General features: G+C 60.7%; 1 protein-coding gene across 3 annotated transcripts in view; it reads left to right on the forward strand.

The window, feature by feature from the left end:
- The window catches only part of HS1BP3 (HCLS1 binding protein 3), a 54,566-nt gene that overhangs the window by 411 nt on the left and 30,470 nt on the right, over positions 1–23,685 (forward strand). For 2 of the 3 annotated variants that reach the window (XM_080685174.1, XM_080685175.1), the window contains exons 2-6: positions 1,335–1,500; positions 2,750–2,957; positions 3,224–3,428; positions 10,873–11,033; positions 12,237–12,372. In XM_080685174.1, coding sequence (XP_080541300.1) covers positions 1,335–1,500; positions 2,750–2,957; positions 3,224–3,428; positions 10,873–11,033; positions 12,237–12,372 — 876 coding nt within the window. Of the gene's footprint in view, positions 1–1,334; positions 1,501–2,749; positions 2,958–3,223; positions 3,429–10,872; positions 11,034–12,236; positions 12,373–15,853; positions 17,813–23,685 lie in introns of those variants that run through there. The other variant, XM_080685173.1, reaches the window with a different exon arrangement.

Raw genomic sequence — 23,685 nt, forward strand, 5'->3', positions numbered from 1 at the left:
CCCCGTTCATTTCTGTTTCGCACAAAAATCTAACCCTGCATCCCATCGGTGCTCAGCTGCTCCACACGGGACGGGGACACAGGGAGATGCACGCAGAGCCGCAGGGACAGGTGCTGGGAGGGGTAGGAAGTCCGGGTTGCCGTGGGAACGCAGGGCAGCGGTGTACCCAGGCTTCTAGGAGGGGGTGGATGAGGCCACGCCCCGCAGGAAGAGGGGACGTTACCCAGGGAAGGGTGAGAAGAAGGGGCAGCTGCTCAGGGAGGTAGCTCAGGAGAAGTGCAAGTTACAGCAGCAGCCTTAGAGGCCCCCTCCCCCCCACACCCCCATACCTGCCCCTGGTCCAGGACTGGAGGACCCCGGGCAGGATGGACCCGGAAAGGTGGCCAGGACACGCTTTTACTCGGCTGCTCCTTCCTGCCTTTCACCATCTGTAAAGTGACTCACTTCCCGTACCTTCACGTCCTCCACCTCGTTCCCCCTCCATGAGATCTTGGGCAAAGACGCCAATTTTATTACATAAATGCATGTTGTTTTCCCAGCTGTAATGAACTCCCCTGGGACTCCAGGTCCGGAAAACAGGATCCTTTAAGTAAGTGCGGATGTGAGAGCCTGCTTTGGTCTCCTCTGCAAAATACAGTGAGGGTGCAGGCCACGGCTTCGTTGGCAGAAGAGGTCTCCCTGGTGCCTCTCAGTCACCTCCTCGCTGAGCCTGTTTCCTTTTCTGTAAGAACAGGGTTTGAGGTTGGCAGGTAAGCGCAGGGCCAGCAGCAGGCACCCTCTCAGCCACTCCCAGACCCGTGGGGGTGTGGCTTTGATGCTGGGTCCACACAGCCCCACCTGCGAGGACCCAGGGGCTGGAGGTGAAGGTGGGGTCCTCGGTGCCCCTGGCTTCTTGGTGGCAGGCACCAGCAAACGCCAGGGGCCACCTGCAGAGGATGTGCCAAGGAAGGCCCCGCCTCCCCCCACCATCACCCCGGGCACTCCCACCTTCCTCCATCCAGCAGAACGTTATCGAGGCCTGCTCTGTGCTCGCGTAGCACGCTCAGCTGTCCGTGATTTTCCACGAGCCCCCTTCTGCTCTCACCTGTTTTCCTGCTGGGAACAGCCTCTGTCCCTGAACGACCCAAAGATGGGGGCTCAGGTCTGGGAAGCCAGGCTTTCTGAGGGCCTGGCGTGTGGCAGGGCTGGTGGCCTGGCGCTGTGACCACTGAGCCAGGCCAGGGTAGCAGCCTGGCACCCAGGCCCGCTGCGTCACGCCGGGCCCTGCCTCTGTTTCGCCCAGGAAGCCTGCGGACCTGAGGCTGAGCTTTCTCTGCCTTCTTCCCCTCTGGCAGGCGAGTGCAGAATGTCCACACGGGCCTCGACCTGGCCGTGCCGCAGCACCAGGAGGTGCGGGGCAAGATGATGTCCGGCCACGTGGAGTACCAGATCCTGGTGGTCACCCGGCTGGCTGCCTTCAAGTCGGCCAGGCACAAGCCCGAGGATGTTGTCCAGTTCTTGGTGAGCTGGGGGCTCTGCCCGGGGGCTCCTGAGGGGGCCCTGGCCTGGGAGTAGAAGTGAGAATTTTCGTGTCGTCCTGCTCAATGCTCCCACAGAGAAGGTGGGGACGCAGGCCTGGCGATGGGGGCAGCACAGAGGCGTTGAGGAGGACGAGGGAGGCCGCTGGGCCGTTGGTGGGGTGGGGTCGGGCGCAGAGCAGGTGACTCTCCTTTGAGCGCCAAGTTGGGCCCTGTAGACCGCAATGACGGCTCTGTCCGCGGTCCTATAGCAGCTCCCCCTCGTGAGACCAGAGCCTTTGGGGGCGGAGACACCCCGGGAGGAAACAGGAGCCAGAGCGAGATCTGGCTGCGGTAGGGACTCTGGAGAGAGGCTGAGAGGAGGCCGCCGCCAGACCCTGGCTCTGCGGGAAGCTGAGCGCTGCCCCAGGGTGACTCCGACGGGCAGGACGCCTCCGATGGCCAGCAGGAGCCCTGGCTGCTTCCTCGAGGTACCGGGGTGCGGAGGGGTCCGGGCTGATGGCAGAGAACCTGACTTGGCAGCATCTGGCTCTTCGCCACTGGACGGCTGCCGCTAACTCCCAGGAGAGTGATCAGAGAGCCGTGCTGAGAAAGGGGACTCGTGTTGTCGCTTGAAGGTGACCTGTCGGCCAGCCAGACCTGAGGTCATCTCACGCAGGCACTGACGGCCTCGAGCAGTGGTCGGCAAACTGCGGCTCGCGAGCCACATGCGGCTCTTTGGCCCCTTGAGTGTGGCTCTCCCACAAAATACCACGGCCTGGGCGAGTCTGTTTTGAAGAAGTGGCGTTAGAAGAAGTTTAAGTTTAAAAAATGTGGCTCTCCAAAGAAATGTCAATCATTGTCCTGTGGGTATTTGGCTCTGTTGACGAATGAGTTTGCCAACCCCTGGCCTAGAGGGAAGTGGAGGCCATGCACACCTGCAGGCTGGGCTACCTCTATCCACCGTCTCCACCTTGGGCCTGTGACAGTCAGTGCCTGGATCCACCATGACTGCCTTTCCGGGGGCCCTAAGACCATGGTTGAGCTTGGAGTGATCAGGAGGGATAAGGACTGGAGCCTGAGGGGGGTGGGGTACAGTCAGGAAGGAGGCACAGCCAGGGCACACTTCCTGGGACGGCTGCCCCTGGGTGGACTCTGAACAGCCCGCCCCCTCCTAGGGCCTCTGGTTGGGTCAGGGGAGAAGCCCTCTCTCCCCTCTGCACTCAGGAACCCACGTGCTCCTCTCATTCCAGGTCTCCAAAAAGTACAGCGAGATCGAGGAGTTCTACCAGAAGCTGAGCGGTCGTTACCCAGCTGCCAGCCTGCCCCCGCTCCCCAGGAAGGTCTTGTTCGTCGGGGAGTCGGACATCCGGGAAAGGAGAGCCGTGTTCCACGAGATCCTGCGCTGCGTCTCCCAGAACGCGGAGCTGGCCGGCAGCCCAGAGCTGCTGGAATTCTTAGGTACCCGAGCTTCTGCCCCAGGTCCCTGCGGGCTCCCCTGGCCAGAGCGAGGCCTGGACAGGCCTGGGCCGCCGCGGTCCGGGAGCCCCTGCGTGCACCGCGCTCTGAGGCTCCCCTGTACCCGCTCCACTCCAGGCTTCGCCGGGGCCGCCAACCCTCCGAGGCTTGGCCGCCCCCCATCCACCCTCAGGTCCTGCCACTCGGGTGTGGCGAGGCACTGGTCCCCTGGCAGTCGGGGTCAGACGCCTCTTTCTGCTCCCCCACAGGCACCAGCTCCCCGGGGGCGGCAGACCCCAGCAGCAGAGGTGTCTCTGTCCTGGACATAGGCGGCCAGGCCGGGGACGATGGCGAGGCTTTCGACTTCTTCCAGCAGCAGGAAGGCGCGGAGTGGCCACCCACCCCTGGCCAGGAAGAGGACGCAGGGAAGTCCTCGGAAGAGGAGGAGGCACTGGACCCCTTAGGCATCATGCGGTAGGTCTCCCCGATCTGGGGAGGGCCCCCTTCTGGCTGGTTCCAGGCTCTCTGGGGACGGCTCCTCCTTCCCCCACTCTCCCTGGGCTGTCACCGTAGGCCATCACCCTCTATGGCCTGGTGCGCTGGGGGAGCTGGCTGGCTGCTCACCCTCACATCACCAGTGTCTTTGGGGCTGGGCTCGGGTATCACCTGCCCCTCCCTGGTCACAGGGTGGCCCCCACGGCTACTCCTTGGCTTTGCGCGGAGGCCTGGCACAGCTGCCCCCAACCCCCCAGGAGCTCTGAAGCCCAGGGTGCCTGACCCCACCCGCCAGCCCAGAGGCCTGGCTTCTCTGTCCAGCTCATCCCTGGCAGCCGGTGACTTGGGCAGGTGACTGGAGCGCCCTGGGCTGTCACGTCTGTAGCAGGGCTGTTTCCCTCGGCCCCGCCTCCCCACAGGGTGGTTGTAAGGCTCCCGTGAATCACATGTGCGGAGGGAATTGGTGACCCATAAGGTGCCGATGGTGTGTGATTCAAGGGGGTATAGTGCGCCAGGGTCCCTGGCCAGTGGAGTGTGTCCCCTTTATACGTATGTGCACACACATGTACACACAAGCAAGCATGTGCAGGTGCAGACACACATATACGCTGGCTGAGAGCAGCAGTGAGGGTGGCTGGGGTATGTCAGGAGAAATCTGTCGTAACATTTGTATCAGCCTTACGTGGCCCGCACGCCCTTCGGGGACTTTATTTCAGTAAAATGGGACCAGGGCTGTGCTTGATCGCGCGTGCTCTGCTGCTCTGAGTTGCCACACACAGTGCCAAGCCGAGATGGACTGGGTGGTTTGTGCCAGCCTAAGGACATGCCTAGCAAAGCGGCTCCTTTTTTGGGTAGGAAAATGCTCCTGGGGATTGGCATGGCCTCCTGGATTTCCTCTTTGCATCAGTAGCAGGTTGTCGGGCCATGCGCCGCCATCCCGGGACCACCTGTCCCCCAACACCATCCCTAGCTCTGTAATCCGGGGCCTCGCTTCTGAATCCTAGGAAAGCTTAGCACCAAAAAGAGGTCCCCAAGGCCTCAGACCTTCTGCCGGTTTTTCATTTAATGTGACTACCGTCAGTGCTGTCACCACCTCAGGAATAATAACAGCTCACATTTTTTGAGAGATTATGAAATGCTGGGAACTGATCAGAATTGATGCGTTTCCTATCCTATTTCTTCTTTTATTTTTTTTAAGATGCACCATTTGCTTTCAGGTCCACGGGTCTGGTTTGGGGAATGGAGGCCGATACCAGCATGGCCTCATTTTGTGTCTGAGGAAGCTGAAGTTGGGCATCCAGGGTCAGCCACAAACAGCAGAGTTGGGGCTCAGTGCCACCTCCCTGCACTGCCCCCTCGATTCCACTCTCTCAGCGGTCCGAGAGCTGGACCAGGCCCTAGGATCATCCCCTTTGCACAGAGGGGGACATTGAGGACAGAGTTGAGTGGGGACCTGCCCAGGGTCTTGTGTGTGGCAGTAGCACCTTGAAGTCAGGTGTCCCCTGGCCTCTCCCAGGACAACGAGGTGGCCTGTTGGCTTGCTTGCACAGTGCAGCCACCCTGTCCTTTGGTGGGGCACTTTCTGTTCTTTACAGATGACTTCCGCTTTGCATGAGTATTTCTCCATCCTGTGCCCTCAGTTCCTCTGCAGCTGCAGCCCCGCCTTCCCAGCTGGACCGCGCCCCGCGCCCCGCCCCCACACTCCCCAGCGCGCATCCGGCTCCGCTCCCGCCTCGGTGTTCTCCGCCGCGGACACGGGAGGGCGCTGTTGCTCCGCGGCTGGAAGGCTGGGAGCCACCTGCACAAAGCCGGGAGCGGGGACGGCCTGGCTTTTCTTTGTCTTTTTAGACCTGGTTTTGATCAGGGAAAAGACGAGTTCGCAACCATTAGAAAGCGCTTCAAGATAGAAAAAGCCCTCACCCGACCCATCTGCGCCCCCGTCTGGGGTTTTTGTGCTTCCCTGGCCCCGTGCGACCCACGCGATCCGTGCAGCTGCAGACGTTCGCGCGTGTGTCTTTCTGTGCGGATTTTCCCCACTTAGTGGCCTCTCCGTGTCCCTTTCCATGTCATACATGGTTTTTGTGTTTAACTTTCTGTTTTGGAGACTTCACGGTTCTGAGAAGGATGGAGTTCTGCCAGAACAGCCCTGCCTGCTGCTGGAAAGATGCTGCTAGAAGCATGTTTCATTTTAACCTGAAGAAGATGCGATTTGCATAGAAAATGGAACACCCAGTTAGAAGCCCTTTCGCCGTGACGGTGTATACTTTGGGGTATTCCTGCTTTATTGCCGAAATGGGATCGCGTCCCACGCGCCATTCCATGCTTTGCTTTGCTTTTTCAGCTCATAGGCTCGGTTTAGCAGATGGATCCGTGGGCTTCTGCATTCTCTGTGCTGGCCCAGCTCCCGCTTGGGGCCCTGTTTTCCGTAGGTTTTGCTATCACAGGCGGAGAGGGACTTTTTCACGTCCCGAGTGGTTTTGCTCTTGAGCTTCCCCCCAGACCCCTGCCCCCGCTCCTGCCAGGGCCTTGGCTGTGCCACACTCTGTCGGGAAAGCCTCTGCCTTTTCGAACCCTGCCTGCAGGGCCCCCTCCGCCTCCCCAAGCGCTGGGGGGCCCCTCCAGGGCCCGCACCCCCCCCCCCATCCCTGAGGACTCACGCCTGCGCTAGGGACAGGCTGGTTCCTGAGCACGCCTTCCCAGAGGCCTGGGCTCCCACACTGGCTGGAGGAAGGACCCAGCTCCCCGGGGGGGGCGGCCCGGGCTGGGAAGCTGGATGTTTCTTGGGAATGCGGAGCTGGGCAGTGCTTCCTGCAGACAGCTGGGTGGACGGTGACGGGGAAGGGCCGGAGGGGGACAGCGGGACCCCAGGGCCCTCGCCCGTGGGTGCAGCCTGCATCCATGTGCACACGACTGTGAGTGAGTGAGGAGGAAGCCGGGCTGGGATAGAGTGGCTCACCTCGCACATGTGGTCCTGACCCTTTGCCAGAGTCAGAAACCTGGCATCGCCCTAGGCACGCCTCTTCCGCCCGCCGGCCACTTCAGCAGCCCACACTGAACCACTTTGCCTTCTGATGATCTCCCTGGTCTTGTCTCTCCCCCCCCCCTTCCCCCCCCCCCACACACACAGTGGCTGCTCCCCCTGCCCCCCAGGCAATGAGCATTTCTTCAGGGACCATGAGCAAAGCCTCCACGGGGACAGGTTCCGGCTGTGCCCAAGTCACACCCCCACAGACCCTCTCGGAATGAGGGTCTCCCTTCCCCCTTGGCCCCCCCGGGCTGCTGCCTGCGTCTCCATCACCTCTTCCAGAATCGCTGCCCTGTGTGTAACCGTCGGCGTGCTGTGCGTGTCTGTGGCTGCGCAGCTGTGAGGCCCGGGGACAGTGGCGGGCTCCCTCATCTCTGCCGCCATCGCCCCGCACAGGTTCTCGCTGGGGAAGGGGCCTCGGGAGTGCTGGGTCTGAGTGCAGGTGACTGCTCCAGGGACAGCCGGCCAGGGCTGTGGAGAGGCCAGCCTGCGGGGCTGAGCGAGCTTTGGAGGAGGCACGAGGGAGCCAAGGGCTTTCTAGCTGCCCTCGTGTCTGCGTCTGGGAGTGATGCCGGAGCCCTCTCTCTTCTCTCCCTTCCCCTCCTCCCTGGGGGAGCAGGAAGAAATAAGTCTGGACAAAAGACGTACTGTCACCCTGTCTGTCCATCTGTTTATCTGCCTGTCCTTCTTTCCCCCCTTCCTTCCTTCTGCCATCCGTCTGTCCATCCGTCCATCCATCCTTCTTTTCCCTTTGATATTTTATCCCTCTGGACCAGGCACACTACGGAGCCCCAGAGACTGAAGTTTGGGGACCCACCCAGACAGGACCCCGGGGCTTTCGGCCATCCACGGTCCCTATTTCCTGCTCAGTCAGAGAGGCAGAGCACGGCCCAGGCGGCAGGGGGCGGAGCACGGAGGGGGGGTGGTGCCTGACTGTGCAGCCCCATGGGCCCTGGGTTCACTTTACTTTAACCCAGTGGTTCTCAACCTTCCTAATGCCGCGCCCCTTTAATACAGTTCCTCATGTGGTGGTGACCCCCAACCATAAAATTATTTTCGTTGCTACTTCATAACTGTAATTTTGCTACTGTTATGAATCATAATGTAAATATCTGTTTTCTGATGGTCTTAGGCGACCCTGCTAGTGGTCGCGGCCCACAGGTTGAGAACCACTGCTTTAACGCAAGATAACAAAAGATCGAAAACCGCTCCAGGGAGGAAAACAAGAACATCCGTCCAGTTTGAGAGTGGAACTCCCGGAGAGGGGAGTCAGGCCTAGTTTGTGCTCTGGGATCCAGAGGAGGTGGGAGAAGGGAGATTGCAGGGGCCTCCGTGTGGCTTCGCCGGAGATCATCACGTTTCGCTCTCCAGAGGGTTCCTTCCTCCACGCTGCCTCTGCTGTCTGCTCCGGGGAGCCTTGGTCCGCTGCGGCAGGGCCCTTTGCTGGGTGGCACGTGAGCTTATTTCTCCAGGGGCTGTTCCGGGCCTGCTAGGTTCTGGCGGTGGACCTGGGCCCGGTTCTCCCTCGGCCCTCCCTGCTGCAGGGCCAGGTGAAGGGGAACTGAGGGACAGCTGTGGGCAGAGCCCGCAGGCCCCAGGCTGGTCGGGTAGCTGCCACACCTGCCCGATCGTCAATTCCACGGGGACTCACACAACTTCCCAACTCGCCCCTGGGGGCTCTGACTCAGGAGGTCTCGGCCTGGGCCCTCTCAGCTGGCCTGCCCTGAGAACCACGGCCTGTCTTTGGCACCCACTGCTGTGGGTCATGAACTGGACTAATGGCCTGATCCGTGAGACAAAAGGGGGAAGCACCCCAGTCAGAGCAGCCGCCCCGACTCTCCCAGGTGTGTGTGGGGCAGCGCTGAAGGTTCGGGACAGCCCGTGCTGTGAGGATGGGGCCTGGGTGGCTCTCGGCTCTCCCAGTAGCCAGGCAGGGCCCGGGACTGGCACCAAGGCAGACGTGGCCCTGGTGGCCTGTGACGTGAGCCCAGCTGGCTTGTGCCCAGCACGGAGAGAGAGCAGGGAATGTGTGCCTGGGCTTCCTGGCACAGCCCCCACCCCTGTCTCTGCTCCCTCTCTACCTTCACAATGGGCCGCTGTCTCCCCAAACAGCAGGATCGAGCCTGGGTCCCGCCCTGTCCTGTATCTCATTCTTGCTCCTGGGACACTTTGAGGGGCAGGAGCAGGGGACTGTGACCGCCCTCGGTTCTCGTCAGTGTCCCTACCTGCTGTGTAGCTTTGAGCAGACCCCTAGCCTCTCTGAACCACCATTTCTTCATCTGCCCAGTGAGCTTGACAGAGACCCTCTGGCCAGGGCTTCTGCCCCGAGTGCGGAGGTGCGCTCCCCCTGCGACCTTCCAACAGGTACTCCTGGCTTTTGTAGCTTCTCCCCATCCCAGCTGGGAGCCTGAAACTCTCCCAGGCCTCTAACTGCAGTCTTTGGGAATGGTGGCCTCGAGCACCTCCCCCTCCTGCACCCCCTCTGCTACTTTTAACTGCTGCTGGTTAATCTTCCCATTGTTTGGGGGCAGAACCAGCCTGTATGTGCAGTTTCGCCACGGAGCGTTGCCAACAGGAGCTCAAACGGTGACCTCTCTGTCCAGGGAGCTGCCCGTCAGGCAGGCAGTAGAACCAGAAGTCCTGTTTCCAGTAAAAAGCTTATTCTCGTTTTCAGGAACCTTCAAATGGCTCATTTAGGCATAAGGGGTAGGGATTAGATCATGGTAAACGAAACCAACTTTCTTTATTTGTGTGCTGGCAGCGTAACCTACAGTGACGTGAGCAGAACTATGCGCTCAGTCCACCGGAGTGTGCATGTGCTTATGTAACCACCGCCCGGCCGGGACACAGCACCCCCACCGCCCAGAGCTCCCTCCGGCCCCCTCCTGGATTCCCGCAGCAGCTCCTGGCCCAGAGCAGGACCCCTTAGGGGTGACAGAGCCTAGTGGGGTTCTAAGTAGCAGAAGGACTTCCTGAAGGAGGTGGGAATTGCTCAGGGGGACAGAAGTGAATGGTGCTCTCTCGTGGACATTCTGAGAACAGAACCCTAGTAAGGGATTAAGTGCAGTAGCGCCCTCTTGTTGGCATTCTGAGAACAGCACTCTGGTAAGGGACTAGGAGAAAGAGTGCCTGCTGTGGGCATTCTGAGACCCTTCTCCCCCCGCCTCACCCCTCAAGTAAGAGATTAGGTATAATAATACCCTCTTGTGTATATTCTGAGAACAGAACCCTAGTAAAGTATTAGGTGCAATAGGGCCCTCTAGTGGGCATTCTGAGAACAGCACCCTAGTTAGGAATTCATCTAAATGGCGCCCGAGTCCAGCCAGCTCTTTTGGGCCTCCACCCTTCCTACAAGTCTCTATGCAGTCTCCAATTTCCGTTTTTGGTTATCAGGGTTCTCTCAGGCTAGTTTTGAGTGGATTATTCAGGATGATTTTTTTTGTAATTTAGTTGTAATTCCAATTTGGTCTTGAGCCAATGCTTGTGTAACATCCACTTACTCTGTGGCCATTTTTAATCTCCCTTCTTTTGGACATTCTGAGAACAGCATTCTGATAATAGATTATGCTCAGTAGCACCATCTTGTGGAAATTTGGAGAATGGCACCTTAGTGAGGAATTAGGCTTAATAGCGTCCTCTTGTGGTCATTCAGAAAACTGCCCCCCTAGTTAGGGATTAGGCTCAATAGCGCCCTTTTGTGGGTATTCTGAGAAAAGCACCCTGGTAAGGGATTAGGCACAGTAGCGCCCTCTCGTGGGCATTTCGAGATCAGCATCCTGGTTAGGGATGTGTTGCAGTAGTGCTCTGGTGGACGTTCTGAGAACAGCACCCAATAATGGAGGAGTTGCAATAATGCCCTCTTGTGGACACTCTGAGTACAGCACCCTAGGTTGAGGTTATGCCACTCAAGGGACGGGAGGATGTGTATGGGAAATGGAACATTTACTAGGGCTCCTTTAATCACTCTCCTGGAGCTGGGTTCTGAGGTCTGTGGCCTCAGACTTTGTTTCCAAGTGGCCTGGAGTGACTGAGTTTCGCCCCAGGGAGCGCTGAGGTCAGCCACCCCCACAGCCTCTGGAAGGAGACCTGTGACCACGCAGTTGAGCCTGAGGCCTGAGCGGCCCCTCCCGCTCTGCGGCGGGTCCTCTGGCCACCGGCCACGTAGCCCAGACCCTCCCCCTCTCCTCCTGTGCCTGACAGTGTTTCCCTGGACACTGGGCTTGGCCCCTTCCGGCATCCAGGTCTTCCCACCTCCAATGTCAGGTCCTGGGAAAGGTCCCGCAGGACCCAAGTTCAAACCCACCCAGTATCTTGTGTGGCTCTGACATGGCCACCTGGGCTGACGGGCGGGGCTGTCCTCAGAGGTCCTAACCTTGCGTCTCATCTGTGATTCTCCAGCTCCAAGAAGCCAAAAGCACGCCCCGAAGTAGCTGTGAAGCCCAGACCCTCGCCACGGCTCACCCTCTTTGACGAAGAGGTGGACCCCGAGGCAGGCCTCTTCAGCCCAAGCAGGAAGCTCTCGGCCGGGGGCTCCTCAGAGGACGCACCGCCCAGGGACCGTAAGTAGAGCCCCAGTGTGTTCCTGTCACCCTTGGTGCCCCCTGGGTGACCAGCCCCGCCTCTGTGAGTGGCTTCGGACCTGCCCCATGTGAACAGGTTTCGACATGACACCGACTCGGCTCAGATTTTCTACGGGAGAAACCTCGTCTTGTGCCTCGTTTCTCACAATCTGGACCGTTCTGGGCCTGTGTGTGTGCTCTGCTCATCCCTTGGAACGGGGGGGGGGGGGGGACCTTCCTCTGTGGCTGTGAGAAGTGTGCATTGGGATTGGGGTGGCCAGACGTGGGCACGGGTGGAAAGTAGATGCTGACTGTCCCCGGCGTTCCTTCTGCAACTCCAGGATTAGGATTGTGACAAGAGGTTCTGTCACCCATGTCGACCCCGCTGGAGGGTTCTGGGCGAGATGGACACGGGAAGCTGGGCGTCCTCAGGACTTCTACACCTGCCCCTGGGTCTGAGCTTTCCTCACCCCGCCCGGGTCCGCTTCCGGGGCCAGAAAGCAATGTCACCCGTTAATGCAGCCAACCCTTGGTGACCACCCTCCGAAGGCCAGGCTCTGTGCTGGGCCCGGGAACATAACGATGAGTGAGACACACTCCAGCCTCGGGGCCTCCCATAGGAGACGGGACGTCTCCCGACAATTACAGGAGAGCCTGAGTCTGTAACAGGTCTGAGCGGCGACATCAGGGAAGGCTTCCTGTAGGAGGGGGCTCTACTTGAGCCGGATCCCGGAAGGTCAGCGCCGTTTTCCTGGTCTGCTGAAGAAGGAGGGCTCTTCCAGGTGGTCCCTTCCGGAGGGCAGCAGAGGCAGGGGTGCACCCAGGTCCTAGGAGGCAGGGGCTGTGGGGAGAATGGTGTCAGCTCACCCCTGCCTCCCCACAGGCAGCAGCCCTTGGCCAGTGGTTGGTGCTCAGGAAGCACTTGGGAAACTGGGGTGCAGCCATGGTTTTTTTTTCCTCCTCCAGGAAGTCCACCTGGACTTGAACCGAGTGGGGCCATCAGCTGACTGGGGGTGGGAGGTGGCGCCTGTCACACAGGTGTGCTGGTCCCGATGAGCACCTGGCCTTTACACCCTGGCCCCATTTCTCTGGTTCTGTGCTCTGCCGTGTCCCTGGCTGGGGACCCCTCCACCCCACCCCGCCCCCGGCCACTGAGGATGGGCAGGACTCCCTCCGATCGCTCTGCTGCTTCCTTCTCCGCAGCCCTGACGTTGTTTGACGATCCTGACCTCGGAGGGGCTGTCCCCCTGGGTGACCCCTTACTGCTGCCGGCAGCACCTGCGAGTGGAGGGCCCGCGCCTCGCCTGGGCTACGGAGAGACCTCCGAGGAGCTGTTCAGGTACCCCCGTCCCCGGCGTGCTTCCCAGCTCTGAGAGTGGCCTGGGCAGAGCCACAGACCTGTCCCAGCGTGGGAGCGTTTCGCCAGCCTTGGGCTTTGAGGGAGGGGTCCTGGCCTGGGAAGGCAGGCGCCGGTGGGTGGCAGCTGGCCCCCCGGGGCAGCGATGGGGACCCGGTGAGGGCAGGCGGGTCCGGCAGCTCGGTGGGTTCCAGAAAGGTAACTTTACGCCCGAGTCATTTTCTTTTCCTTCCACACTCGTACTTTAATAGTTTTCAGGGGTCCCCAAACTTTTTAAACGGGGGGCCAGTTCACTGTCCCTCAGACCGTTGGAGGGCCGGACTATAGTTTAAAAAAAAAAACTATGAACAAATTCCTATGCGCACTGTGGGCCCGGGACGAGTCGGCTGCTAAGCAGGACAGGCAGCGGCACCCGGCGGGCCGGATACATGTCCTCGGCGGGCTGCGTGTGGCCCGCGGGCCATAGTTTGAGGACCCCTGGACTTTACATAAAGAATAGCAGTGTTTTAATTGCCAGGGCCTGGCATGAAAGGACTTGGGAACAAATAAAACGGGCCCTTGGCAGCTGTAGCTCACCGGGGGACGGCGGCCGTGCCCAGCAGGAGGGTTGATGGGGGGAGAGCAAGGCCGGTCTGCTTGGGGAGGAGGCTTGGCAGACCGTGTGCTCACGGAGAGCGGGCCCCGCTGCGTGCTGGGCTCTTTGCACTTGACCTCGTCCTCCCCATTGCTCCGGCTGGGTGCTGTTACCTCCACTTTGTAGGAGATGGAGCGTGGGGAGGTCCGAGTGCCCTGGCACCCAGGTCCCCCTGCCCGTGTCCCGTCCTCCCACACCTTCGAGGACCCTCCAGCACCTGGACGAGGAGAGGCTGGGCGGCAGCTTCCGGGGCTCGGGGTGCTCAGCACCGGGCGTCTCTGCATCACAGCACCTGGGCCCCCCGGGATGCGGGCCGGGCCTGCGGTTCACGGGAAGCGGAGCTGTTTCTCTCCAGGAACAGCCGTGAGGCGCTGGCCCGGGAGGCTGTCGTTAGCAGCCGTGGGCATGGCTCGGTCTCTGAGTCCGAGCCCCCCACAGGACGGCTGCTCCTTGTGTCTGCATCTCCCCACGCCCCTGATCTGTTCATGCTGCCCCCGTGTCCTCGCCCCTGGCGGTCTGGCAGGCTGGAGGAGCCGGGGTTGCTGTGTGTTCAGGGGAGAAACTGAGGCACAGGGAAGCAGAGGACGGTCGGCTCTGGAGGGCAGAGGGCCCGGTGGGGCGTGTCCCACCCAGGGAGCCTCTGCCGCTGGAGCTCAGTTCGTCCCAGCGGGCAGCTCCTGGCGTCACTGATTCTGAATCTGGGACGCGGCACTCACACGCCTGGGGTCTACACCACATCCTTTGAGGGGGGGGTTCAAAGGGGTTACCTTCAAAGGGGCCCCGTGGCCGGACGGCTGGGGCAGCACCTGTGAAGCAGGCCTCTGAGCACGTGAGTGGCTTGAGGGGGAAACATTTCACTGTGTCCGTGGGACCTATTAGCCGGGACGCAGAGCCCGGCTGGAAACGGAGCACTCAGATAGGGGGTCCATGCGGCCACCTGGGCCCCGCGTGAGACCACCCTCCCCGCGTGAGACCACCCTCCCCGTCTGAGACCCCCCTCCCCGCGTGAGACCCCCCTCCCCGCGTGAGACCACCCTCCCCGTCTGAGACCACCCTCCCCGCGTGAGACCTCCCACCCCACGTGAGACCACCCTCCCCGCGTGAGACCACCCTCCCCGCGTGAGACCACCCTCCCCGCGAGAGACCCCCCTCCCCGCCTGAGACCCCCCTCCCCGCCTGAGACCCCCCTCCCCGCGTGAGACCCCCCACCCCGCGTGAGACCACCCTCCCCGCGTGAGACCACCCTCCCCGCGTGAGACCACCCTCCCCGCGAGAGACCCCCCTCCCCGCCTGAGACCCCCCACCCCGCCTGAGACCACCCTCCCCGCGTGAGACCCCCCTCCCCGCCTGAGACCCCCCTCCCCGCCTGAGACCACCCTCCCCGCGTGAGACCACCCACCCCGCCTGAGACCACCCTCCCCGCGTGAGACCCCCCTCCCCGCCTGAGACCCCCCTCCCCGCCTGAGACCACCCTCCCCGCGTGAGACCACCCACCCCGCCTGAGACCACCCTCCCCGCGTGAGACCCCCCTCCCCGCCTGAGACCCCCCTCCCCGCCTGAGACCCCCCTCCCCGCCTGAGACCACCCACCCCGCCTGAGACCACCCTCCCCGCGTGAGACCTCCCTCCCCGCCTGAGACCACCCTCCCCGCGTGAGACCTCCCTCCCCGCCTGAGACCACCCTCCCCGCCTGAGACCACCCTCCCCGCCTGAGACCACCCTCCCCGCGTGAGACCACCCTCCCCGCCTGAGACCACCCACCCCGCCTGAGACCACCCTCCCCGCCTGAGACCACCCACCCCGCCTGAGACCACCCTCCCCGCGTGAGACCTCCCTCCCCGCGTGAGACCTCCCTCCCCGCCTGAGACCACCCTCCCCGCCTGAGACCACCCTCCCCGCGTGAGACCACCCTCCCCGCCTGAGACCACCCTCCCCGCGTGAGACCCCCCACCCCGCGTGGGACCACCCACCCCGCTGCAGAGCCACCGGTGCCTTTCGCTCAGAGCCGCTGTGCCGCCCCCGTGCACTCTCGACCGTGACACAAGCGTGCAGCTGCCGTGGCCAGGGCCCCTGTCAGCAGAATTCGGTCCCTGAGCTGCTTCCGGGCCCCGGACTCCAGCGGAGGATGCAGGAGCCGCACCTGCCGCAGGGCTGCCCCGGGAAGGGCTGTCCGTGGGGGCGTGGGCACCTCTGAGCTGGGCCTCCAGGAGCCACCTGTCCCTGAGCACCACCTCCTGGGATGGCTGGAGCCCCGGGGGGTGGGAGGGTGGGTGGTGGTGGGGTGGGTTGAGTGGGTCCCCCATCGTGCACCTGGTCTCCAGGCACTGAGCCCCTCCAGCAGGAGCTGGCGGCAGGCGCTCCCTCAGCAAAGAGGACGAGGCCGGACGTGACCCTGATTCTTAACCGCCGTGCGGTACCTGCAACGGCCCGTGTGCCCGTCACATGGCTGCGGCCTCGGTTACCCCACCCACCCGCTTCCATGGGCTAGGAGGTCCAGGGCCAAGGTGGAGTCTCGGGGGGGCCCTGGCTGCGGTGGCCCCAGGCCTTGGTGGGCTCTGCCCAGTACCCGTGTGGTCCACTGAGGGGCACTGCAGGGCGGGGGGGGGGAGGGGGGGCGGGCAGAGCTGCCTGAGGGCAGGAACCTGTGGCAGAGCCTGAGGCGGAACCAGGATGGCTCACTTCAGGGGCTGAGCTCCCTCCGGACCAAGTTCAGCTGGAGGAGCAGAGGCGGAGGGGCCCTCACTGTCATGCGGGGGGGGGGGGTCTGCCCGCCCCCGGTGGCTCCTGTCCCGGGAGGCTGTGCTCAAGGCATCTCCCTCTGGTGCCCTAGAATTGAAGAGGACTTGGACCAGATTCTGAACCTGGGGGCTGAGACCAAACCCCAGCCCCCGCCTAAGCCCAAACCGCCTGTGGCAGCTAAGCCAGCGCCACCCAGAAAGCCAGCTGCTCCCCCCAGAGCGGGCCCGTCTGAGGCCGTGGCCGGGCCGCCACCGCCGCCGCCGCCGCAGCAGCAGCAGCAGCAGCAGATCCACGCCATGGACGAGATAGACATCCTGCAGTACATCCGGGACCACGACGCGCCTGGCCAGGCCGCCCCCAGCCTCTTCTGACCCCCCTGCCCTGTGCTGGCCCCGGGCTGGCAGCCCCGCTCCCGTGGGGGGAGCCTGTGGCGAGGTGGGGACTGTGCCTTGCAGGCCCGAATCTCTAGTGCCGAGGGGGGAAGCCGAAGTCACAGAAACCCTGTCCTACCTGTGCCTTTTTCTCTGGCCGGTGGGGTCACGGACCCCTGCGTGGTACACAGAGAGGGTCCCCAGAGGAATGAGCCCAGCTGTCTTAGCCACAGCATGTGGAGGGGGAGCAGGTGGGGATACCGGCTAACCGGGAGCCTGGCCCAGGATGGACTGGGACGGGGAACCCAGGGCAGCTCATGCAGGGCAGGGAGACTGTGTCCACTGTGCCCACCGGCTCTGCCGCCTCAGCACAGGGCGGAGCGTCTGCCACCCTGGGTGGGGGTGGGGCTGGGGGGCAGCATGGCTCCTGGGCCTGTGCCTCCGGGAGGGTCCCCCAGGGGAGGGATGTTGAGTGGGTGCCTGCGGGAGCCTGGCTGGCTGGGGCGTCCCTGAGTCGCCTCTGGTTCCCAGGTGCTACGCAGGGTGCTTTCCCGTGTCCGGTTTAGAGAGATCAGGCCAGCCCTCCTGGGGTATGGATGGGCCAGCAAGCCCAGGTCTGCCCCTCTTCCTTTCCCAGGGGAGACCTGGCCACACAGACCCTGGCCCCCTGGGCCTCTGGCCATAGAGCCGGTGCCAGCCTGCAGCTCCGAGCTGTGATCCCAGCGCCCTGCAGGGCTCGGCCGGGCCGGGGCCGGGGCCTGGCGCGCGCCTCCGAAGGCCTCGCCTGTCCAGCAGCAGGTGCTGCCAGGCCTCCCTGCCCTCCCGAGAGGAGGAGCCTTGTGCAGGGCAGGGCCAGTGCCTTAGACTCCTCCCGACCCCTCACCCGGCGCGGCCAGGGCCTGGTGCGACGCTCAGGAACCCTCCGCGAATGAATGACGTTTAATGAGCCAAGAATGCCTTTTCGTGGTGGAGTCTTCACGTTCAGACCCAGTTTCATGAAACACGGGTGTTCTGTGAAATGCAACCACTCCTGTCCCTTGGCTCGTCCTGCCCGGCGGAGGCTTTGGAAGGGGCGTGAGACCAGGACCCCAGACCTTTCCTGTTTGGGGCCAGCAGACAACCCTGAGGGAGGCCCCCTGCCCGAGCCGGGGGCTGGCTGCCATCAGAGCCTCTCGTCCCCTGTCCCTGCCGTGTGCTGGGATCGAGGGTGGTGGGAGCACTCGGCCTGACCTGTCGTGCGTCTCACTCACCCATCAGCTGTCCCTGCTCTCCACCTGCGCCAGAGTGAGAGGAAATGGGCGGGGCTGGGGCTGGGAGCTGAATTCCTCCTCCTCTCTGCCTTACCCAGCTCCCAGGGCCCCGTCTCCTGGCCCTGAGTGGCTGTGGGACAGCCTCAGCCTCGTGTCCACTCCCCTTCACTGCTGGCCGCGCCCAGCCCTGCCCCTCCCTGCCTGCCTCCCTCCACCTCCCACTGCCACGTGACGTGGGAGCAGAGAGCACCCGTGCGGGGCTGGCCCTCTGGGGGGGGGGGGGTGGTCACAGACAGAACCTGCCACTCAGGTGTGAGTTCCTCCGCTGTGGCCCGGCCTCCTCGGCGCCCTGGGGCTCGCCAGGCATCTCTGTTGACCTGCTGGCGAGCCCGTGGCACTGGTCCTGCAATAAAGCCCATCGTGACTCCTTCCAGCACTTGTCGGGGCGTTCTTTTCTGCACCGGGACGGTGGGGGACAGTGCACGGTGTCTCTGTGACAGTGAGCTCACCAAGGGGAGCTGTCCGTACAGGCCCCGGGGCCTCCAGTTGCGTGGAGTGAAGACACAGGGAGCGTCCGCTGTGTAAACTGAGGCCCAGGGGCCCGGGCCCAGGGGGAGTCCGCAGGGCAGTAACTGCTCAGCCGGCACCTGTTGGGGAAGAGGACTCTTCCTTCCCCAGACCTCACCTCCCGGCTCCTCAGAGCGGGGACTGGTCTGGGCGGCCCTTGTCCACCTGTGCCCACGCCTGTCCTGGCCGCCACACTCCCGCCAGAGCCCGGATTCTGAGCTGCTGCTTTACGCCCAGGACCCCGAGGTTAGCCGCCCGCCCGGGAGCCAGGGAGGCCGTGCCAGGTCCACTCGGCTCTGGGTTTGCAGCTGAGCTCCAGCTGTGGTTTGGGCTCCTGAGGACGAGGAGGGGACTCGGGGGCAGGAAAATACACCCAGCTGGGCCCAAAGCCCTCATCAGGCTCCAGGGGCTTGGGCTACGGTGGGCCTCAAGAAAGCCCTCCTGGGAGGTGCGTCCGTGGTCCCCTCGGGCCCCTGCTGAAGGCTCCCACAAGCCCTCCCTGGGCGTTGGAAAGTGCACGGAACTTAGCTGGCTGGGGTTCAGGACGCGCTGTTTTCAAGGGGCAGAGCCAGACTGCTCCCAGGCCCCGCGGGAGGGGCGGGCAGGGTCCTGGTGTGGGCCTCTGTGTCCCAGGACCGTCTCGTCCTGCCGCAGGCTTTGGACAGGGAGGGCGCAGGTTTAACGCTGTCCCTCGGCCACATGCGAGGGGACACGCTCTATAGGACTACATGCTCGGAGATTTGCACAAGGTGCCTCATTTCCTCTTCTCGAAACCTGGGCGTTATTACCTCTGTTCTCTTATAATCTTAAAATTATCATCGTCGTCGTGATTATAGTCTCATCTTCCTTCCTCAGGCGTTTTGTCTAGTTTTTTATGGGTTATATTTGTCAGAAAGGTATTCATCTTTTCAGACATCCAGTTTTGGGTTTTAGAGGTCTATTTCACTTTTTTCCCCATCTCATGAATTCATTTCTATTTTAATTTTCATATCCATTTCTCCTTTTCATGTTTTTTTTTTTTAAAAAATATAGTTTATTGATCTTTTACAGAGAGGAAGGGAAAGGGATAGAGAGTTAGAAACATCGATGAGAGAGAAACATCGATCAGCTGCCTCCTACACACCCCCTACTGGGGATGTGCCCGCAACCAAGGTACATGCCCTTGACCGGAATCAAACCTGGGACCCTTGAGTCCGCAGGCCGACGCTCTATCCACTGAGCCAAACCGGTTAGGGATCCTTTTCAGTTTTTAAGATGTTGTGTTTTTTTTTTTTCCTTGAGAATGACATCAATTATTTATTTTTCTCTCTGTGGTTGATTGTAATCAAAGCATGAAAGGCTCCAAAATTTCCTCTCGCATAGTTTTGGCCCCATCCCGTCGATTTTATCAGGCAGTGACCTCATTTTCCCGCATCTTCACGAAGTCTGAGTGTGTCGCTTTGACTCCCTGTTTACAGCTGAACGCCCGTTTTACATGCTAGTAGTGTTGGTATGTTTGTGATTCTGTTTCCAAGGTTTCGTCACTGTTATTCTTGTTGTCCTTGGTCATTTATTTCCAGTCTTAGGGTCTGAGGATGGGAACCTGTGACTTCCACCCTCCGTCACTTGAAAGTCTTTCTCCACGGAGATTATAAATGCTTAACTGGTCTTTGTCAACATGTATCATGGTGGTAGGATATCTGTAATTATTCCCTAAATGATCACGTTTCTCGCAGTTCTGTATTCACGCTGGGTTCCCCTGACCCCTCACTCCTGGGGGGAGATTGTAGGTCTCCCACTGTGGTAAGGTCTGTGCCGTTCTCCCGGCAGTCGGCTGGTGTCGGTTTTGGATGCGGGTCCCCGCTGGTCTCTGGCTTTGGTCGCAGAGAGGTGCCTGCGTGTTCCCCGGAGGATGGGACCTCCCATTGGCTTGCAGTCCTGGGCTCGTCTGGCGGCTGTCTCTGGATTGATGCCCCAAGCCCACTTTTTTGTGGCTCAAGTCATTGTCCTCATAGACGTGCTGGCCTCCCAGGCATGGGCATCCAGGTGGGCACTTACAGGATTCCCCTCCTGCTAAGAGGGAAGGTGGCGAAGGGATCTTGCCCACTCATAGGGGTTTCCATGCCAAGTCAGCAGGCTCCACCTGCCAGGGAGCAAGGGGCCCTGTGACACCTGTGTCTCTTGGATGGACGCCCGTCCTCTCTGCGCCCCTGCCCGTCAGGCCAGCAAGAACTGGTGGCTTGTTTTTCTCGTGGCCACGCAGCCTCCGGCAGAGCTCTTCTCAGCGAGCCCGACCTCTCAGGCTCCTGAAAACCAGTTGCTTTTCAAAACCTCGGCATTTCTGAGGTTTGTCCCCTCCCCTTGATGCTCAGGACTGAGGGAGAGGGCCAGGGAGGAGAGATGCTGCCTGCCACGTGGGGTCCACGTGACTGAGACACGGAATGCCTCCACAAGCCCTTGGATAGGGAGCTCACCTGGGATTCAGCCGGCATGATGGGGACAAGCCCAGCAAGGAAGGTGGCCTTCCCTGCCGGGCCAAGGGGTCCCAGAGTCACTGGATGATGGGGAGCGGGGGGAGGTGGGAAATGGGGGGGCGGGGTGGGGTGGGGAAGATGGAAGGCCTGAGGTGAGTGAAGGGAGGGGAACAGCCCATTTCCACAGCTGATGTTGCAATCCTGGTGAGAGGCTGCTGGGAGGGCGGCCTCCCAGGTTTAAGGAGCCCGTGTGTGTGTGTTTGCGTGTTTCCTGGGAATGACATGAGCTGGGGCTTGTCTTTCTTGGCTGCCTCTACACTGGAGACAAGCTCTCCCTGGTCTGGCAGGAAGCACTGAAGCTACTGCCAAGACATCTGTTTCATTTTCCTTGGCAACAAAAGGCGTCCTGAGAGAGACTCAAGGCTTAGAGTCGGGAACATCCATAATTCTCCTTTCCTCGCTTGGGAGTTTAAACGGAAGCTCCCAAGCTCAAGTTCAGAAAGGGTCACCCCCGAGGAGCCTGGGCTGTGAAGAATCCAGAATGTGGGGGAGAAGTAAACGGGGGCGGGTGAACTGGAGGGCCGGCGTCCACCACGAGGTGAGGCCTGAGAATGTCCTGAAAACCGGAGCCCAGAGCAGAGTCCTCTTGGGGGTGGGGTGCCCTGCTTGACTTCTGAAATGGAGAAGTTGGGGGCCGCCCCACAGCCTCCCCACCTCTTGTGCATATCTGTCTTTTCCATTATAGCCATCCTCATGAATGTGAAGTGGCATCTCATTTTGATTTGCATCTCCCTGATGACTAATGATACTAAGCATATCTGCTTGTTCTTAGTAGCCATTCATATGTCTTCTTTGGAGAAATGTCTATTTAGATCAGTGGCTCCCAACGTGGGGCACACGCCCCACAGGGGGGCAATTTGATTTTTAAGGGGGGCAATTTGAGAATGAGTTATTAACAGTGAATTTTTTTGCATTTCTTATGGTTCTAGGGGCCTCATAAACAGTCCTATCTAATAAAAGAGTAATATGCAAATTAACCATCACTCTGCTACAAAAATGGCGGCGCCCATAGCCACAAGATGGCGGCGCCCAGTCCGGAGTCCCCCAGTCCGCCCAGCGGCGGCAGCCCGGGGTGTCCAGCTGGGAGGCACCAGCACCCAGCACGATCCCCGGCCACAGCCTGGGCTGGGGTCTCAGGCCGGCAGGGCCGCGCACCCCCACCACGCGATCTTCTGGCCAACAGCGGCGGCCTGGGCTGGGGTCTCAGCCTGGCCGGGGTGCACCCCCTGCAGCGCGATCCCTTGCCAGCAGTGGCAGTCCAGGGTGTCCGGCTGCGAGGTGCCCGCCCCCCACACAGCAATCCCCGCCCAGCGGTGGCAGCCTGGGGTGTCCGGCTGGGAGGCACCAGCACCCGGCGCAATCCCCGGCCATAGCCTGGGCTGGGGTCTCAGCCTGGCTGGGGTGCGATCCCCTTCCAGTGGTGGCAGCCTGGGGTCTCAGTCACTGAGTCACACCAGCCAGGCAGATATGGAGGAATCTTAAATGTTTCTTTTTTTTTAAAATATATTTTATTGATTTTTTAAAGAGAGGAAGAGAAAGGGATAGAGAGCTAGAAACATCTATGAGAGAGAAACATCGATCAGCTGCCTCCTGCACACTCCCCACTGGGTATGTGCCCCCAACCAAGGTACATGCCCTTGACCGGAATCGAACCCGGGACCCTTCAGTCTGCAGGCTGATGCTCCATCCACTGAGCCAAACCAGTTAGGGCTGTCCAATATGCTAAAGAAAAAACCCTATCTAATAAAGAGGGAATATACAGGGGAGGGCATTTGGGGGTGACCGGGTTGTCAGGGGAGGGCAATTGGGGATGATCAGGCTGGCAGGGGAGTGGTTAGGGGGTGATCAGGCTGGCAGGCAGAAGTGGTTAGGGGCAATCAGGCAGGCGGGCGAGCAGTTGGGAGGCAGCAGTCCTAGATTGTGAAAGGGATGTCCGACTGCCTGTATTGGGCCTAAATAGGCAGTCGGACATCCCCCGAGGGGTCCCAGATTGGAGAGGGTGCAGGTTGGGCTGAGGGACACCCCCCCAGTGCACGAATTTCGTGCACCGGGCCTCTAGTATATAAATATATATTGTGACATATTTATGCATTTCAGTTCCCTATTATATGTTTTGAAACTTTATTTGGTATTTTTTCATTTCACTTCATATTATTATTACTGGAGGCCCGGTGCATGAATTCGTGCACGGGTGGGATCTGGCTGGCCCACCCCGATGGGGGGCCCATTGGGCCAGACTGGCGGGGGGGAGGGTCTGCAGGTGGTTAGCCAGCTGGCCCACCCCCAGTGGGGGTGGGTGGACCGATTGGGGGCAGGGCCGGATGGGAAAAGGGTCCGTGGGTGGTTGGCTGGCCAGGGGGAGGGTCACAGGTGGTTGGCCGGCCAGCCCCAACCCCGATCAGGTGTTGGGGGCCGATCCAGGGCAGGACCAGCTAGGGGGAGGGGCTGTGGGCGGTTGGCCAGCCAGCCCCGCCCCCGACTGGGGTATTGGGGGCCAATCAGGGACAGGGCCAGCCGGTGGTGGGAGGCTCAATCAGGGCCTGGATCAGGCTGATTGGCTGCCACAGTGCACATCATGGCCACCGGTCGTTCTGGTCGTTCCACTGTGCTGGTCATTGGGCTTTTATATATATATATAGATAGATAGATAGATAGATTATTTTTAACGATTTCTTCCTCAGTACCTCCAGTGTCCTTTCGTTCTTTTATTTTTCTCTTTCATGGATGCCATGTTCTTTGGAAGCTTGTTTAGACCAAGTTAATGGCCTTTTAGGCTTCCTCCACGTGAGTGGAGTTCACTTTTTGAATAAGAATTATATGTCACGAGGCAGGGGGGGGGCGGGTGTCAGGATTTTAGAGATGCTTAGGTGGGGCATGGCCAACAAAAGGTTGGGAACCACTGATTTAGATCCTTGGCCCATTTTTTAATTGTGTCATTTGGCTTTTTATTATTGAGTTGTAAGAGGTCCTTATATAGTACAGGCCCCTAATCAGATACATCATTTGTAAGTGTTTTCCCATCCTGTGAGCTCTCTTTTCTTGGTAGTGTCCTTTGAAGCACGGACGTCTTAAATTTGTATGAAGTCCAGCCAACCTAGTTTTTCTTCGGTAGTTTATGCTTTTGGTGTCATAGACTTACCAGGTTTTGTTTGTTTGTTTGTTTTATTTTTTATTTCAGAGAGGGAGAGAGAGAGAAACATCAATAATGAGAGAGAATCATTG

The sequence above is a fragment of the Plecotus auritus genome (assembly GCF_963455305.1).
Source record: "Plecotus auritus genome assembly, chromosome: 8".
NCBI classification, from domain to species: domain Eukaryota; kingdom Metazoa; phylum Chordata; class Mammalia; order Chiroptera; family Vespertilionidae; genus Plecotus; species Plecotus auritus.